This window comes from Miscanthus floridulus, chromosome 16 (genome assembly GCF_019320115.1).
Source record: "Miscanthus floridulus cultivar M001 chromosome 16, ASM1932011v1, whole genome shotgun sequence".
Classification (NCBI taxonomy): domain Eukaryota; kingdom Viridiplantae; phylum Streptophyta; class Magnoliopsida; order Poales; family Poaceae; genus Miscanthus; species Miscanthus floridulus.
In genome coordinates this window covers 25,881,471-25,899,429 of record NC_089595.1, presented here as the reverse complement: position 1 = coordinate 25,899,429, position 17,959 = coordinate 25,881,471, and the positions used below count along the sequence as shown (strand labels likewise).

General features: G+C 48.6%; 3 protein-coding genes across 6 annotated transcripts; 2 read left to right on the top strand and 1 right to left on the bottom strand.

The window, feature by feature from the left end:
* The first annotated feature begins 5,634 nt into the window (after positions 1-5,634).
* Positions 5,635-6,171, top strand: LOC136510445 (uncharacterized). Its single transcript, XM_066504886.1, has one exon. It carries the CDS (start codon positions 5,635-5,637, stop codon positions 6,169-6,171), a length of 537 nt encoding a protein of 178 aa, XP_066360983.1.
* Positions 6,172-6,674: 503 nt separating this feature from the next.
* On the top strand, positions 6,675-6,986 carry LOC136510444 (uncharacterized). The gene has a single exon (XM_066504885.1). It carries the CDS (start codon positions 6,675-6,677, stop codon positions 6,984-6,986), a length of 312 nt encoding a protein of 103 aa, XP_066360982.1.
* A 2,393-nt stretch (positions 6,987-9,379) lies between these two features.
* On the bottom strand, positions 9,380-17,320 carry LOC136513053 (protein EMBRYONIC FLOWER 1-like). 4 transcript variants are annotated; one of them, XM_066507055.1, is made up of 7 exons: positions 16,841-17,320; positions 15,803-16,048; positions 13,935-14,356; positions 12,759-13,858; positions 10,538-12,264; positions 10,378-10,442; positions 9,380-10,280 (listed from the first exon to the last, which is right to left on the bottom strand). In XM_066507055.1, exons 2-5 carry the CDS (start codon positions 15,961-15,963, stop codon positions 10,639-10,641), a joined length of 3,309 nt encoding a protein of 1,102 aa, XP_066363152.1. In that variant the 5' UTR covers positions 15,964-16,048; positions 16,841-17,320; the 3' UTR covers positions 9,380-10,280; positions 10,378-10,442; positions 10,538-10,638. The 4 variants fall into 4 exon arrangements, with proteins under 4 accessions (XP_066363152.1, XP_066363153.1, XP_066363151.1 ...); XM_066507056.1 differs by having other exon boundaries at positions 9,380-10,442; positions 10,538-11,697; positions 11,779-12,264; XM_066507054.1 differs by having other exon boundaries at positions 9,380-10,459.
* Between the last annotated feature and the right edge of the window lie 639 nt (positions 17,321-17,959).

The window sequence follows — 17,959 nt, the reverse complement described above, 5'->3', positions numbered from 1 at the left end:
TGTCTTACGCGTTTGCTTTCCTGTGCTAAAAAATATCCAAAAAAAAAGTTGCATAAGCGGAATGATTATATATAAACAAAAAATACGTAATATTGGTGAAGAACTGTCACGACATATCTCTTGCCCAACTGCTCCGACCGAGAACAAATGCTCTTACAAAAGAAAAGGTGCCCAACAAAAAAGCATATTCGGTTCGGGTTTTCTATCCCAAACTTTTTATCCTTTTTAGTACATTTTGATATAGAAATGGCAAAAATATATCTTGAATATCCTAGTAGAGCGATTAAAAAAGAGAGTAAAATGCACCACAAGTCCATTAACTTTTGGAGGGGTGTCATCTGGGTACATCAACTTTCAAAGTGCATTTTTGGGTCCCTAAACTTTCTATGTTGTGCATTGTAGGTTCATAACCGTTTAGCTGCTTGGTAATTTTTCATTGAACCCCTTCACTTCAATAACTCTATCCCAAAATAGCCTCACGGAGAACATGAGCAGGCATCGGCGCTGGGAGCCACGCCGCTGCTCAGCGAGCGTGCAGGCGGTCGCACAAGCCAGCCACACCGCTGCGCCAGGCCAACAACGCCATGGGATCGGGCAGGCGCCTGTGCCATGCTACCGCCAGGCAATTGGGCAGCCGGCCGTGTGGGCTAGCCATGGCACTGCCGTGCTAGCGGCCAGGCAGTCGTTAGCACCGGGCAGCCACGCGCGCTACTAGGCCGGGCCTGCTACACCACAGCTAGGCGAGTGGGAGCCCGGGTGGTCAGGCTGCTCAGTCATCGCACACGTGTCCTTCGCCGCCACAGACCCGGCGCTCACCTCCTTGCAGTACCCCTACTTCGTCCGCAGCATGCACAATGACCGCTTCCAGATGGCCGCCATCGCCGACGTCGTGTCGCTCTATGGATGGAGGGAGGTCACCGCTGTCTACGTCGACGTCGACTACGGCCGCCGTGGCGGCATCGCTCACGCCGACGCGTTGCAGGCCACGTGCGCTAGGGTGTCGTAGAAGGCCGCGTTCCCGCCGAGCGCCGACCGCGCCATGCTCGCGGACCTCCTGGAGCGCGCCAACTCGATGGAGTCGCGCGTTTTCGTCGTCCACGCCAGCCCGGACTCGTCCACATCAACGCGTACAGCCTCTTCGCCTACGAGCTCCGCATGTGCTGCCGGAGTGCGACCAATGCCGCGAGCAACGTGCCGAAGGCGTCAGCCAGGACGAGGAAGCCGTCCAGCAGACCTTCAGCGTCGACGGCGGCGCGGGCCAGCGTGGCCTGAGCCAGCGGGAGGCGCAGCAGCTTGTCCAGCACGCAGAGGAGCGCGCGCGCATGTGCGCCAATGACAGCGGGTACTTGGGCCCCAGGTTGGACCGACGTCCACGACCAGCAGCGGGTGCGAGTACGTCGGAGTCGCTCGGTGCACCTCGGCTCCTATGTCACTTGGGCTAGGCAGAATGGTTAGTGAATAGCGGCACTGTACATACATCTTGATGGCTTTGCTAGCTGCATGAACAGCGGCCACGATGGAACTGATCGAGCTCGGTGACAAGCCAAGCGTGAAGCGTGTGTACGTGCGGCGTCAATGGTCATCGTCTTCCACACGCCCACGCCGCGGGACCTATCCGAGCAAGAAGAGCTGGGGCTCCAGTGCGCGCTCACCCTCCAGCCGTCGAGGTCGAGCACGGCCTCGCCGCAGCACGACTGCCTCAACAGTCAACATGCCCTCGATTAGCACGCGCGTCCCGCGTCCGTCTAGCCTTCCGACGCGAGCCATCAGGTTTACCATGTAGCCGTTGGGCACGCGTGGGGCGCGACCTTCGACCAGTTCCTCGACGAAGCCGGCGGCAACGTCACCTTCTCCACCGACCCCAACATCCGCGATGCCAACGGCAGGGCGCTGGGACTCAGCGCGTGTTTGACCAGGCGAGCAGCTGCTCCAGAAGGTCATGCTCGCCAACTTCACCAGCGTCATGGGCCGCGTGCAGTTCTAGTTCGACGCCGATGGGAATGCCGCTGGAAGGCGGCGGCGGCGGCGTGCCGCGGCGGAAGAGGTGGGTGCAAGGGAGGAAGAGTGGCAGTGGCAGCAGCAGCCGGTGGAGGTTCTTCGTGAGGGCTATTTTGAGATAGAGTTATTCAAGTGAACGGGTTCAATGAAAAATTACCAAGCAACTGAATGGTTATGGACCTGCAATGCACAACATAGAAAGTTTAAGGACCTGAAAATACACTTTGAAAGTTGATGGACCTAAATGACACATCTTCAAAAGTTAATGGACCTTTAGTGCATTTTACTCAAAAAAAAAACTCATCCGTCGTAAAACGATTTTGGGTGCACTCGTACTAGGAAAAATAATTTTATTTTTGGAAACACAAAACATCACTTCTTAAAATTGTGTATGGTAAATTATTTATCATAGTCGTTCATCCACGGAATGAAATTTTGATGCTAAAATTCAAACAAAGTTCATTTTGCTTATATCTGACCATAGCTTTTGCAGTTTTGAAATTAAAATTCCAAAAATTGTTTTCCAAAAATATGAGAAAAAATAATCTAAAGTCATGGTTTAGAAGGTTGTCGGGGATATCAGTATTAGGGATACCCGAAGAAGGGATCTGAGGACCACGGACGACAACTCGTCTAGATAATTAAGGACGTATTTTAGTCTCGACCGACCCCGAAGGGACGGTTTCCGTCTCACCAAAACCCTCGGGCACGGGCCCCATGTCGCCCGACCCTGAGGGTACAGGAGCCGTCTCGCCCGACACTGAGGGCACGGGCTATGTCTCGTCCGAACCCTCGGGCGCGGGCTTCGTCTTGCCCGAAGGGGTCCGTACCACCCCCAACCACTGCCGACCGTAAGGGGGTCGGAAGCCCGCCGAGGGTACCCTAGACCACTTCGAGAAGCTGCTTGAAGGGCCATGCCCGAACCATGCCTTCCCCGTCAAGCACCTATACAAAGACTACGCCCTCATGAAGTGGTTCCTATCCGGTGGCTCCAATAAGGGGGTCATAGAAAGGAGCCCATGCCAGCGGTAGACGACGCCGAGGGGAAGGACGGCAGCTTTTCGACACTAGATGGTTGCCTCATGATCTTCGGGGGGTCAGTGGCCTATGACTCTAAGCGCCGCTAGAAGCTTGCGTGCCTCAAGGTCTATGTGGCTGAGCTGACCATGCCTTCCTTCCTCTGATGGTCGAAGTCTGCCATCACCTTTGATCGGACCGACCACCTGTAAAGCGTCCCACAGCTAGGAAGATACTCGCTCGTGGTCAACCCGATCATCGGCACGCAGCGGCCTCAACATCATGTACGCTGAGACGCTCGACGCCATGGGCATCGACTGATCGCTCATCCGACCGATCGGGGCACCTTTCCACAGCATCATGCCTGGAAAGCATGCAGTGCTGCTTGGGCAGATTGATCTGCCCATCACCTTTGGGAATCCAACCAATTACAGGATGGAGACCCTTACCTTCAAGGTGGTCGGGTTCCACCGGACCTACCACGCCATCCTGGGATGTCCATGCTACGCGAAGTTCATGGTCGTCCCCAACTACACCTATCTGAAGTTGAAGATGTTAGGTCCACATGGGGTCATCACCGTCGGCACCTCCTTCTAGCACGCATACGAGTCCGAGGTCAAGTGTTGCAAACACGCCGTGGCGATTGTCGCCTCCAAAGAGCTCGCGACCATCAGGGAGGAGATCATCGAAGAAGCACCCGACCCCAAGCGGTCGGTTGGGTCTTTCGAGCCCGTGAAGGGCACCAAGGAGGTCCTCATAGACCCTAGTAGCTCTGAGGGCAAAGTGGTGCGCATCGGCACCATGCTTTCCTCCAAATAGGAAAGCGTGCTCGTCGACTTCCTCTACGCCAATAGAGACATCTTTGCGTGGAGGCCGTCGGACATGCCAGGCATTTCGAGAGAAGTCACCGAGCACACCTTGAAGATCAGGCCAGGCTCCAAGCTAGTGAAGCAGCACCTGCGTCGCTTCAATGAGGAGAAGCGCAGGGCCATTGGTGAGGAGATTGTGAAGCTTTTGGCGACCGGATTCATCAAGAAAGTGTATCACCCTGAGTGGTTAGCCAATCCCGTTCATGTAAGGAAAAGGAGTGGAAAATGGAGAATGTGTGTTGATTACACGGGTCTCAACAAAGCGTGTCCAAAGGATCTGTTTTCTTTGCAGCGCATAGACCAAGTAGTCGACTTGACCTCAGGGTGTGAAACCCTTTGCTTCCTTGATGCGTACTCCGGATACCATCAAATCATGATGAAAGAGTCCGACCAGCTCGCGATGTCTTTCATCACCCTATTTGGATTGTTCTGCTACGTCACAATGCCGTTCGGTCTAAAAAATGCGGGGGCTACGTATCAGCGTTGTATGCTCAAGTGTTTCGGGGACCTCATCGAGTGAACCGTTGAGGCCTACGTAGACGACATCGTGGTCAAGTCCAAATGGGCTGACCAGCTCATAGCCGACCTAGAGCAGACCTTCACGAAACTCCGAGCAAACGACATCAAACTCAACCCCAAGAAATGTGTTTTTAGGGTCCCGAGGGGTATGATGCTGGGTTTTATCGTCTCCGAGCGTGGCATCGAAGCCAACCCAGAGAAGATCTTGCCCATCACGAGGATGGGCCCGATTCAGAACATAAAGGGGGTACAGCGAGTTATAGGGTGCCTCGCCACGCTCAGCCGTTTTATCTCACACCTTGGCAAACGAGGTCTCCCCCTCTCTGGGCTTCTGAAGAAAGCCGACCATTTTGAATGGACGCCCGAGGCCTAGGAGGCACTTGACAAGGTCAAGCAGCTCCTGACGAAGGCCCCAATCCTGGTCCCCCCAACCGATGGGGAACCACTCCTGTTCTACATTACGGCCACCACATAAGTAGTCAACGCCGCCCTGGTGGTAGAGCGAGAAGAGGAGGGACACGCCCTCAAAGTACAACGTCATGTGTACTTCGTTAGCGAGGTCTTGTATGATTCCAAGACTCGCTACCCCCAAATTCAGAAACTCCTATACGCCGTCCTTATCGCTAAGAGGAAGTTATGTCATTACTTCGAGTCACATCCGGTGATGGTCATGACGTCCTTCCACCTCGGCGAGGTTGTCCAAAACCAAGATGCCATAGGAAGGATTGCAAAGTGCGCACTCGAGTTGATGGGTCAGGGTATTTCGTACGCCCCTCAAACGGCCATCAAGTCCCAAGTCCTGGCTGACTTTGTGGTAGAATGGACCAAGATTCAAATGTCGCTAGAGGCCATCGACCAGGAGTACTGGACGATGTACTTCGATGGGTAGCTGATGAAGAAGGGGGCCAGCGTGGGGCTGGTCTTCGTTTCACACCTCGGAGTGCACGTGAAGTACATGGTCCACATCCACTTCCCTGCCTCCAACAATGTGGCCAAATATGAGGCACTCATTAACGGCCTACGCATCGCTGTTGAGTTGGGCATCCGATGGCTCGACGTTCGAGGCGACTCCTAGCTGGTCATCGACCAAGTCATGAAGAAGTCAAGCTGCCACAATGCCAAGATGGTTGTGTATTGCCGAGAGGTCCACCAGCTGGAGGGCAAGTTCAATGGTCTCAATCTCAATCACATCCCGAGGTGACTCAACGAAGCAGCTAACGCGCTGGCAAAGATGGTGTCTGGCCGAGAGCCGGTGCCGACGAGCATTTTCACTAGCGACCAGTACAAGCTCTCGGTCCACTACGAGGAGCCAAAACGAAATGGTGATAGGTCGCTGAGCCCGGGCTTGGGGGCTAACCAACCCTCAGCTCCCCCTGACCTCAAGGTCATGGAGCTTGATGCAAACCCAGTGGCAGAGCTCGACCCTCTTGCTGACTGGAGGACGCCTTACCTCGATTACGTCCTCTGTGAGGTGCTACCGATGGACAAAACAGAGGCTCAGCAGCTCACGTGTCACGCCAAGTCCTTCGTCATTATTGAGGGGGAGCTCTACAAGCGAAGCCACATCGAGATCATACAGTGTTGCATCCCCATCGAAAAAGGGAAGCAGTTGCTGAAAGATATCCACTATGGGGTCTGCGGACACCATGCCGCACCTAGGACCCTGGTCACAAATGCGTTCCGACAGGGCTTCTACTGGCTGATCATAGTAGCCAGCGCTAAACAGATTGTGTGCGCCTACGAAGGGTGTCAATACTACACTCGGTAGACCCACCTGCCAGCCCAAGCGCTCTAAATGATCCCCATCACGTGGTTGTTCGTGGTCTGGGGGCTCGATATGGTTAGACCTCTCAAGAGAGCGCCTAGGGGCTATATGCACTTGCTTGTCGCCGTAGACAAGTTTACAAAGTGGATAGAGGCTTAGCCGATCTCCGTGATCAAGTCTGAGCAAGCCATGTTGTTCTTCCTTGACATCGTCCATCGTTTTAGAGTCCCAAACTGCATTATCATGGACAACGGCACGCAGCTCACTGGGAAAAGTTCCTTCGATTCTGAGATGAATACCACATTCGTGTCGATTGGGCCACCGTGGCACACCCCTACCTGAACGGGTAGGTCAAGCACGCGAACGGCCTGATCCTACAAGGCCTCAAGCCTAGGATCTTCAACCGGCTGAACAAATTCGGCGGACGATGGGTTGTGAAGCTTCCCGCGGTGTTTTGGAGCCTGAGGACAACCCCCAGTCGGGTGACCAGCTACACACCTTTCTTCATGGTCTACGGTTCTGAGGCGTTCCTCCCAACCGACCTCAACTATGGAGCACCGAGGGTTAAGGCGTACAACAAGCAGGGAGACGAGGCCTCCCTTGAGGACACCATGGATCAACTCAATGAAGTGCGCGACGTTGCCCTCCTTCGCTTAGCCAAGTACCAGCAAGCATTGCGCCAGCACGATAGCCGTCGGGTGTGGGGTTGGGCCTTCAATGTTGGGGACCTGGTGCAACGCCTCATCCAGAGCAACAAGAACCGCCACAAGCTCTCTCTGTCGTGGGAGGGAGCGTACATCGTCGTGGAGGTGCTCTGACCGGGCACCTACAAGCTCAAGACCATCGACGACAAAGTCTTTGTCAACGCCTGGAACATCGAGCAGCTACGTCGCTTTTACCCCTAATCTATGCGTATACTTATGAAAATTAAGAATAACGTTTTTGAAATGAAAAACACTTTCTCTTATCGATTTTGCTATCGTCTTCTCGATCTTTAGTGACACCCGACCCCGGCAACGGCACGGGGCTAGGCCTCACTTGGGGGCTGATAAGAGCATACCTATTCAGAAACAATCGTTGTGCCCGACCCCTTCTCACGTTAAGATCTAGAAGCAAGGGTTGCGGAAACAAATGCTGAGTGAAACTAGTCAGACTGCAAGAAACCTATGCTCCAGCGGCTACGGCGTTTTTGCTCACCAGTGTGATCAGAGTTTTTTCGCTCGTACCTCAAGCTTTACAACCTTAACAATGGAAAGGGTCGGAACGCATTAACCTTTTTACATAAAAAAGGGAGACGTTGACCCATGGCCACGATAGGCCATGCCCGGGGGTTTGCGTCGCCAACAGTGACGGGTGCGCGGGCCCTGTGCTGCCTAATCCCCGTGCGGTCGCTAGCAGGCACGTCGGTTCACCATGCCGTCCGCCAGGACGGGATGGAACGCCACGACCAGCTAATGATGTTGAGGCATGGCGCCAGTGACGAACTATAACCTGCGCATTCCCCTTCACCTATAAAAGGGGAAGCAGGACGCACCAAAAGGGGGACGAGCACACGGCTAAACGAGCTCAACAAGGTTCAATTTCATTCGATCTTTTCACCAAAGACTTGGGACCTTCTTCCTCTCTCGCCCGTTTGTAACCCCTACTGCAAACTAGTGCCGGTAACACGAGCAACAACACACTGGACGTAGGGACATTCTGCCCGAACCAGTATAAATCCTTGTGTCCTCCGAGCACACCATCCGGACCAGACACGCAGATATAAATTTACTAGCCGGTGTTTCGAAACACCGACAAAGTTGGCAATTTTTCATGTAATCTCTTAGCATAGGTGAAGTAAAGCCAAAAGTTCCTTAACAAAATGCATGCTCAAAATTAGGTTGTATTTTAAAATTAAATTTAAAAGGACTTAAAATATGCTCGATTTTTTTATGAATGCTAAAGATAATGGACACATGCCATGAGCTTTTGAGTTTTGTTTTGAATTCTTTAATATTTAATTTTCAATATAAAACCTAACTTTGAGCATGTGCTCTGTTAAGGAACTTTGAATTTCACTTGAGTACGTATGCTGAGAAATTACATGAAAAAAAATTAATTCCCAACTTTGAATTTAGATGTTTTTTCTGTATTTTCAAAAAAAAAAAACATTTTGAAGCTAAACAACTTAATCAAAAACTCAAGTATAGCATTCTAGGAAATAATTAGTTTCTAAAGTGCAAAATCTATGATTCCAGGTACTAGAAAGATGGGTTATGCTTCAATTTTACCAAATATTTATAGAATTACAAGATTTCTAGATGTCCCCGGATCCTTTGTTTCACTTGACAAAAAAAAATATTTTAAGAAAAGCACGTAGCTTTGAATTTTGTTCCTTGGATGAACGACTTTGGTAGATAGTTTACCATAAAAGGACTTTAAGAAGAAATCATGTTTTTTGTTTACAAAAAATAAAACTGTTTTCCCATAAAACGAAATTCGATAATTTCATTTTACGATAGTAGGACTCTGCTCAAAATCGTTAAATTGTTTTAAGGAGATGACAATATATTATATTTTGAATTCAAGGTATATTTTTGTAGTTTCATTAAAAATGTATTAAAAAGAAAAAACAAATCATCCCTCCAAAGCACATCAGCTGGAAAAAAAATAAGTTGTGATATTACTAACCAAATGCTAGGTGCCAAAGAAAGCAATTTTTCTTAAAAGAGTAGGTTCACCAAATTGGGCAATCTAATATGTGTAATGTACTCGTAGTACACGGACACCGAACTTATGTGAAAGGTACGACATGAAAATGAACGACAATCATGTCGCCCCTCTAAAATTTTGGACAAGTAATTTGTGTGGTGGGGAGGGTTGATTAAGAATTCTGCATTGATCCTCAATAATTTGCTCTGGTTTTAAGAGCGTTTGGCGGCAAATTACTAATTCTTTTTATATAACTTAGATTCTTTAGTCTTTAGTAGAAAACAAAAGGGGCACGTTAACACGCACCCCTTCTTCCTCATCGCGCCCATCCTCTGCCACTCCTGTTCTCACGCCTCCACCACCCTCCTACCATCGTCTTGACCCCACCCTCCCTGCAACAAGCCCCGTCCTCCTACCGCCTGTGGCTTCGACGATGACCTCACTAAACCGCCAGGAAGGGTCGTGCTCGTGCGTGTGTACAAATGACCCATCACCCGTTTGAGTTTGTGAAAACAAAATCAATATATTGCCAAAAAAAAATTTGTCACATAAACCACTACGAAATGGGACTGACTGACCCTGGGCCCGGAGCTTGCGGAGTCACATTACACCATAGGCCGGACTGGCATGTACTCTATTTATGTCGCTACCATACGGAGCTTGGCCGGTGCGAAGTAGAAGTCCTAGTGGACGGAGGAGACCTTGATGATTCCCTCCACGGAGACTTGGGATAGCCACCGCGTGACCGGCTTCTGACAGTTCGGACTCTGAACTCTCGAATGACTTCTGAATTCCAGCTGCGTTTTCAGATTCAGATAACGCAAAAGGTAGGCTAGCTTCAGAATCAGAGGAACCATACTCTGCTTTACCAGCAACTGCACATCAACCTGCAACACCTCTGCCACTCGGTCACCACATCGGCAACGCCTGCGGAAACTTTCCCCCAAAGATCCTCTGCCACTCACCATTCACCAGTGCAGCCATCACAAGCTTCATTCAGTCCGATTTATCCACTCAGACACCGAACAACGGAAGAAATGCAGGCCCCACTGTCCAACAACAACTAGCACCAACATTTGCCTCTGGGACAAAAACCCAATAAAAGATTTCAACAGTTTAGCATAATTCATCTAAGAATCAGCCGTTCTTTTAGCAAGCCTTCATCAGGGCGGTCTGATGCTATACAACACTCGGAGCCAGAACCAGTTCACCACCTTACACATTGCTCAACCACATGACATAGAGTACAGTAAGCTGATACACCTGCTAGCCTAGAGTACATTAGATCTCACACCTATATGGGCCATTCTTTTGGGATAAATTTTGAATTGTAGAATTGCAGAGTATTCTGGGACAGGAGTACAAAAAAAAAACATTACTATGGCCACAGCCTCACATGCTTCTCTTGTACATTTGCCTATCTACAAGATATAAGTTTATTGGGGTTTTCCATGGCAACCCGACATCAGTTCTTCGCCTATGTATAAAACATTTGCAACAATAAGCTGGAGACTGCACCTGGCTATGGTAGCTGCTGCTCTGCGTCCAGGAAGCAGCACATCCATCAATGTCTTACAAAGAGCCTGCATGCACCATCCATCTAGAGTAAGAAATTATTCAAGTTTCATCAAAGTGATTCTGTTAATAAAAAGAAATAAGAGGAGACAGGATATTTTACCTTGCAGAAGATTCAACAAAGCCTTCCTCTACCAATGATGATTGCTTGGCACTGATAACGTGAAATGTATTCCAACTACAACACTCCTCCCTGCCTCAGACTCAAATGCTTCTCATATACTCATTCTTGTCACTAATTACAGTGAAATCAGCTGGATTTCTGTTAGTCACACAGATATCCTTCCTCACAAGCTTATCCAGCGGATGAACTGTTTTCCCATTGCCACTGGTAGAAGGTTGACCTGTACCATACCTTGGCAATTGGTACTCTGCATTGGCAACAGAGGTAACAGAACCCAACTGCAGAGCATTCCAGCTTGCTGAGAACATTTCTGAGTTCGAGGCCTCGTAGTTTCCTTTTCTGTTCATATCAAGCGATGTTGTCCCTTTAGAATCACCTAGTCTGTATCCAGAGTGTGGCCCACAGTTTTCAGACCAGTTTGCAATATCCTGCTGCAGCAATGAACCAAGCACGCCAACTCGAGGATGAGGGCGTACAGGCCTGTGCAAGTTTGGCTGGACCTGGCGCCGAGATAAGTCTTGCAGTGTCAGTGGAACCTCTTCAATTATGTGGCTTCCATATGATGTGCTCGGTGATGCATTATACTGATCATGCTGCGTAAATTGTGTACCGAGAGTTTGTGTTTGATGAAGTTCCATCTGGCGCCTGTCAGGTCTTTGATAGTTTGTGAAGCCTGAAGCTGTTGATGAGTCCATCAGCCTCAGAAGATGTGTAGCGGGCATAGGCTCTTTTGGATAAAGGCCGGACTGTCCAGGAATCCTTTGATCATACAGCCTACCAGACCCCATAGTCAGTGCTGTGCTTGGAATACTTCTTGGCTGAACCAGGCTAACTGCTTCCTTTGTGTAGGGATCTACGGCCACAATTACTGGCTGGTGAGCTACATAGTTACTAGAAGCTCCATATGCATGAATGGGAGCTGAATCAGCTTCTTGAAGTCTGTTTCCAAATTGAAAACCATATGATGATGTTGGTGAATTCCTTGAAGCTGTCTTGAAAGAATCCCACATCAACTTCTTTTCCCCGTTATCCCTCCAGCTCCGAGCAGGCACTTCAGCAATATGTTGATGATTTTGAAATATAGGTGAGGTACATGCAATGGTGACTTCTTCGTCCCTGTGGAATTGTGTCTGTTGTTCCTGTGTACACTCCAAAATGTCAAGGACAGGTAATTTTGAAGGGTACACATTGAAAGACCGTGTGATGGGTAATGAATGAACCTCAAGCGAATTCTGCATTTGTGATTCTGGAGGATGACCATTTGGAACCTCGGTGCTGGTGCTGGATGTTGCATGACACTGTGATGACTTCTGAGTATGTAAATCCTGCGGAGTCATGTTGGCAGCCTTTGTAATGGATGATGCATGATCCTGTAAGGACTTCTGCTGACTTTCCGATGCCAAAGATTTCTGGAAATTAGTGTTGAACTCATTTGATGCATTGATTCGACAATCCTTGGCTGCAAATTCAGCACAGTCAACTTGAGCTACCTTGGGTTGAGTATGACAGTTTTCCAAAGAAATGGTGTCAGTCATCAACTGTCTCTCATGCTGATTTCTGGCGAGGAGTTCAACAATGTCCATGGGGAATTCATCTATCACATTCTGTTTCTCATGCACCTCCTGCTTTCCTTTCCTCTTATTCTTTGGTATATTCTTCTTGCGGAGGCCAGGCACCTTCTGGATCTTCTGTTTATCAAGAGAAACCTGTGGTAACGAAGAAAAGTCAATATTTCATAATATCCGCAAATTCGGATCAGGGTAGAAGAGGGTACAATATTTGTAGAGAAGCAGAGTAAATTTTCAGTTTGGATTTCCTATTGCTTGCACCATTGTAAAACTAATATATCGTAATAGTTTATAACGAAAGTGTATGTAATTTGGGATTTGTTAATTTGCTCACTTGCCATCCCAAACTAGTTACACACACAAATAGCTAGTTCAGTTGGCATGCGTGCAGACTTGTGAACTCAAATGTCAGAACTCAGAAAAAGTGCCAAAAAATTCTAGTGGTGTACACAACAGCAAGCTCGGATGGCATGGGAGCAAAGTGGCATAGACAGAAATGCACAAACATTACAGGGATTAAAAATCCTATACTGGACAAAGGTCCCCAATTCAGGTCAGCAAAAGTAGGTAAACAGGTAAATGAATGTAATAATTTATTTATATATTCAGTAGGATTTTTTCTTTAATCATACCTTTGCCAAACATCTCTGTACAGAGCCTTCACGTTCCATTTGAGGTAAATCACCTGACCTGAGCATATCTCTCTTTATAGTACTGTTCTCAATGTCAATGTTCTCGTCATGAGTGGACAGCACCTTTCTCTTTAGCAAAATTGTTGATTTTTCATTTGAGAAGAACCTCTGTTTCAAGTTCCTGGATTCATTTTGGCACAGATCATCCACCTTCTGCATATTTTGCTCCAGGTTGTCATTCTTTGCCTTTCCATTGCCATAATTGGCACTGGTAGTAGATGGCACCTTTTCCTGGCCCACATCCCCAACTGAGGATAGGAAATCATGATGCATATCATTAGAAGCAACTATATCTGGGCAAGAGTTTTGAACGGCAGAGGAATCAAGATTCTTGTGTTCTGAGTCTTTTTTCTCTGTTCTAACTTTTTTATGAGTGCTTTTCAGCCAGTTCATTAGAGAGGATCCATCGTCTACCTTGTCTACTGTGTGTTTTGCCTTGTTCTTGACAGCTCTTGACTGGATTTCGTCCACTTTCTCATTAGGAGTGTCGTTATCTTTTCCAACCTCAAGGTGCATTTTTCTTTTACCACCCTCACAGGGATCAACACTGTTTGCATGGTCCACTTGAACGGCATCTGCAGAAGCCCCTACCTGCTGGTTAGTGCCTATGAGCTCTGATAACAGCCTCGTCTTTTTTGGCTTTCTCTGAGAAAATTTGAGATCTGAAATATCTGGCAGTTCAGTGGATTTGTTCATTTTCTTCTTATGATCAGATCCAACATTTCTTTTTAACGATGCTCGGCGTGGACCCTTGTTGCAGACTTGGTTGCTAATGTCCCCAGATATTTGTTTGCCTTCGTGCCCAGATACTGGTTTACAAACATTAGGCTCGTTGGGGTCATCATTGGGAACATCTTGAGCTATGTTGCTCTCATCTTCATTTGGAGCCACACAAGATTTTGGACTAGGTGGATCCTGTGTGCCATTTTCTTCAATGATTGATATCTTTTGAACATCATCAGGTACATGGCTCACATCCTTGGAGACAGCATTCAAGATATTTACTGACACATCCATATTGTTGGGAGAGGCCTGTAAATCTGAAGAAATATTGTCTATTAGCTTATTGTATACAACAAAATGTATTAATTAAGAATCCAACATGCTCAGCCATACCTTGTGTCGCTGGAACACTTCTTTCAACGAGTGCCTCTGGGACATTTTCTTCAGCTACTGGAACATTCATCGCAGTAATTGCTTTGTTGCCAGGAGAACTGCATTTTGAATTGCATTCTTGGGCGGCCTTTGAAAGGGTCAATCTATCAGATGATTGCTGTGTGCAAGGAAACAGTCTTCTAATCCGAACAATTGAAATAGAGCAGCCATCATCCATTCCATCCTGCTCCATAGAAACATTTTCAGGTGTAGGTCTATGGCCTAAAACTTTCATTCTATCAAGACATTTTGAGCAATCCCATTGATGATACTTTGACACCAAAACTGGGGACGAATGGTGCTCATCACATTGTGGCTGGTTATGGAAAATATGAGGAGAGCAAAGCTTCGGATCCTCCTTCTGCATCATAGCAACATAACCCCTGACAAAAGCATCAATCAACAATGAGAGTTATGATATATATGTATAGACAAATCATCAAATGTTTGCTCTAGATAAAAAGAAAGGATCAGTACCGAAAAGCAATTCTCAATCAGAAGTTGTGCATAGGCAGTTTTACTTATGAATCTCATTTTGTCCTCACTTTGTGAATGTGTAATAAAGAAAGAAAGAAAGAAAAAGAAACATTTACATCATTCATTCATTTCTACTTAGCTGGTATTAAACAGAAAGGAAGAAACATATGGCTAAAATCATCAAGTATAACGTCAACATTTTCAAATTGAGATCACAAAAGCATAGAAAGATAGTTATCGGAAGGACAATCCATGCACACACATAGAAAAATACATGAATGGACAACTGATAAATAAAGATAGACATGCATGTGTAACAAAACCAATCAGATGGTAAAGACCACTACGGGGAACGGGAGCTTTGCCGTGTGCCTAGGGCACACGGCAAAGCCACTAAAACACTCGGCAAACCCTTTGGGGCACACGGCAAAAATTCTACTGGCAAACTAACTTTGCCGAGTGTTTTTTGTCGAGCACTCGGCAAACAATTTTTCAGAAAAAAAAAAACAAGCCGCCGTCTTCTCCTCCCTCTCGCCACGCCACCACCACGCCTAGGCCGCCGCAACAGCCACGCCCGCCGCCACCACCACGCCCGTCGCCGCCGGATCTGGAGAGGGAGGGCTGGGAGGGCGGCGGAGCCGCCGGATCCAGGAGAGGGAGGGCCGGAAGGGGGGCGGCGCCACCGGATCCGGGAGAGGGAGGGCCGGGAGGGGGGCGGCGCCGCCGGATCCGGGAGAGGGAGGAGGGCCGGGAGAGGGAGGCGCCGGATCTAGTGAGAGGAGGGTCGACATAATACATACATAGCAAATTAAGATTACACAAGACAAAAGAAAAATAAAAAACAAGCAACATAAATAGTGTGCATGACACGTATTGGAGCCAATGGACCAACTGACCCTTCAGATCAAACCAAACGTACACCCATGGACGTTGAGCAATGTGTCACAATAAGGCACAGGTATTGTGCTTGAAGAAAACAAATGACTGTATATAGGCAGAAGTATGACAAACCATGATCACCCATTAAACATAATCGAACCAAATGCATAGCACCCATGGACATTGAGCATTGTATCACAATAATGTCCATGCATTGTGCTTGCAGACAACAAATGACTGTATAAGGCAAAAAGTTGATAAACCATGCCCACCTGGACGTTGATCAATTGTGTCACAATAATGCCAATTCATTGTGCTTGCATACAACAAATGACTGTTTAATAAGTATGCTTAATTAACCGTGCTCACACAGTACCAACTAAACAGTGTTACACTGCTAGATAGAGATGCATCATTGAATGGAAGTCAAAGAAGAAACGCAGACATCTGCACTGGGTATGGAAAATGAATACCTCAGGGAGAAGTGGTCGCACTCCTGCTCTGCTGGTGTGCCATCAGATTCAGCAACTGTAGATAGACGCTCTGCTGGTGTATCATCAGATTCAGCAACTGCAGTTAGACGCCGTAGTTCCTCCACTGCTCTAGCTCTACGAGCAAGAGCAGCTGCTTCCATTTGCTAGAAGCACAGTGTGCAGCACAACTTTGTCACTTAAGTCGTGATGAGCTTGGAACCGAACCAAACACCTCACAGTACAGCCCTGAAAAAACAGAAAGCATTGCATGACTTATCCTACACATCTTGTTTCATCGAGACTGCAGAAAGAGATAGCTAGTACGCTGAAACAAAGAACGTACAACAGGAATGAGGAACTAGCAAGCTTGATTGTGTAAATCCCAACATAACGAGACTATACATCTTACATGCTGTTTGGTTGTACCAATGAAAACACAAACGTAAATGAAATTGAGCTGTGGACGTTACCGGAGGGGATAGATTTGAACTAGCTGGCGACCGATGTTGTTTACGTTTGCGTTAACAGCACGTTAGTTCGTTCATGGAATAGAACACAGCATAACGAGCCATATGCACATCGCAACAAAGGGAAAAAATGAATACAACCGACCTCTAATTAATTCATTCCCGGACTATAAATAAAAATAAAACTGGAACGTCAATTACCAAATAAGGCAGAGATAGATAAAACATGATTAACTTCCATGCATGTCCATGCCAGCAAGGCTGCTGTGTTAACTCTACAGGGCTGGCCACTCGTTTCTGCAAGAATCCAAGTAAAGCCCGCATTTTTCGCGACATGAAATATAGGTGGTCACGGCTTCCGTGCAGGCACAGTAAGGCATCTCGCGTGTGCAAAATAAGGAGGGTGGGAAATAAGCAGGTTGCAGACAGCGAAAGTAGAGCTAAAGTCGACCGCGGACGTAGCAAGAACGATCTAAGAAGTCCTTAAGCAGAAAAAGCTTCTGAAACCGAAGACCCGACCCGACCCGACCCGACCTCATCATCAATCAAGAGTTAAAATATTGATTTTTACCTGTGCCTTAGCTGTTGTCGTCGCGCTGAAGGGGGGTCGGGTGTGGTGGAGCTGCGCCGACGGACGTCCCCCGCTGCGGCGGACGGACGGCTTGGTGCCGGAAGGATGCGCGCGGGAAGGTGGATCGGAAGCTAGCGGTGAAGCTGGCGGCTGGACGGAGCTCCTTGTCGACACGGTCGTCGTCGATGGCCGCCGCGGCGTCGCCTGGTGTTGCCGTCTACGGCGCCGTCGCAACCGCGCGCGCTCGGGTTCTTCGCCTTTCCTCCCCGCCGCCACGGACCAGATCCGCGACTGGGAGGTGAAATCCGCCGCGGGTGGGCGCGGAATCGGGCGAGCACGCGCCGGCAGCTGTGGGGAATAGGGCGGGCGGCGGCGCTGGGAGCGGAGCGGAGGGCCGAGGGCTGCGGTCTGCGGGGACGCGAATGGGGAAAGGGAAATTTCACGCGAGAGCCGAGAGAGGCGAACTGGCGAGAGGCGAGGGTTTTTCTTTTTTATTATAATCTCGGTGCGGGGCCCAGCCCTGAAAACGACGCTGGCTGTGGCTGGCCTTAACATAGCGCGCTCTGGATGCCCTAAGCTACGTCTCGGGCCCCACACGCAGACACAGCTGCCTGGCAAAAGAGGGAGGTCGCCCACACGAAGCAAAGCGAGCGACAGCAAGCACAGCGACGGCGCGGAAGCCGATGCGCCACACCCGATCCGCCCCCTGTATCTTTCCATCCATCCATGCCCACACATGACACACCCATCCCACTCTCTTTTTTTTCTTTATTAAATTTAATTTAATATTAAATTATTATTTTATTATTACTACTGCTCCGTCCACCCACCGAGCAGCGGCACGCCCACAGGCCACACATGATCGATCCTACTACTACGCCACGTTACCACGGAGGATGAAAAGCAAACCCTAACCCTAACCCCCCTAGACGCTAACCAGAGGTTGGTTAACCGCGAGTAACCCTAGCTAACCGGAGGAGGAGGGGTGGGGTGGTGGTGGGCCCGGTCCAGGGCCAGCGATTGAAAGTGACGTGCCGTGCCCTGTGGGGGGCTTTGGAGCATTCAAGGAGATGGAGGTTGTTGTCAAGCGACTTTTACGTTTTTTTTCTTTTTGATTTG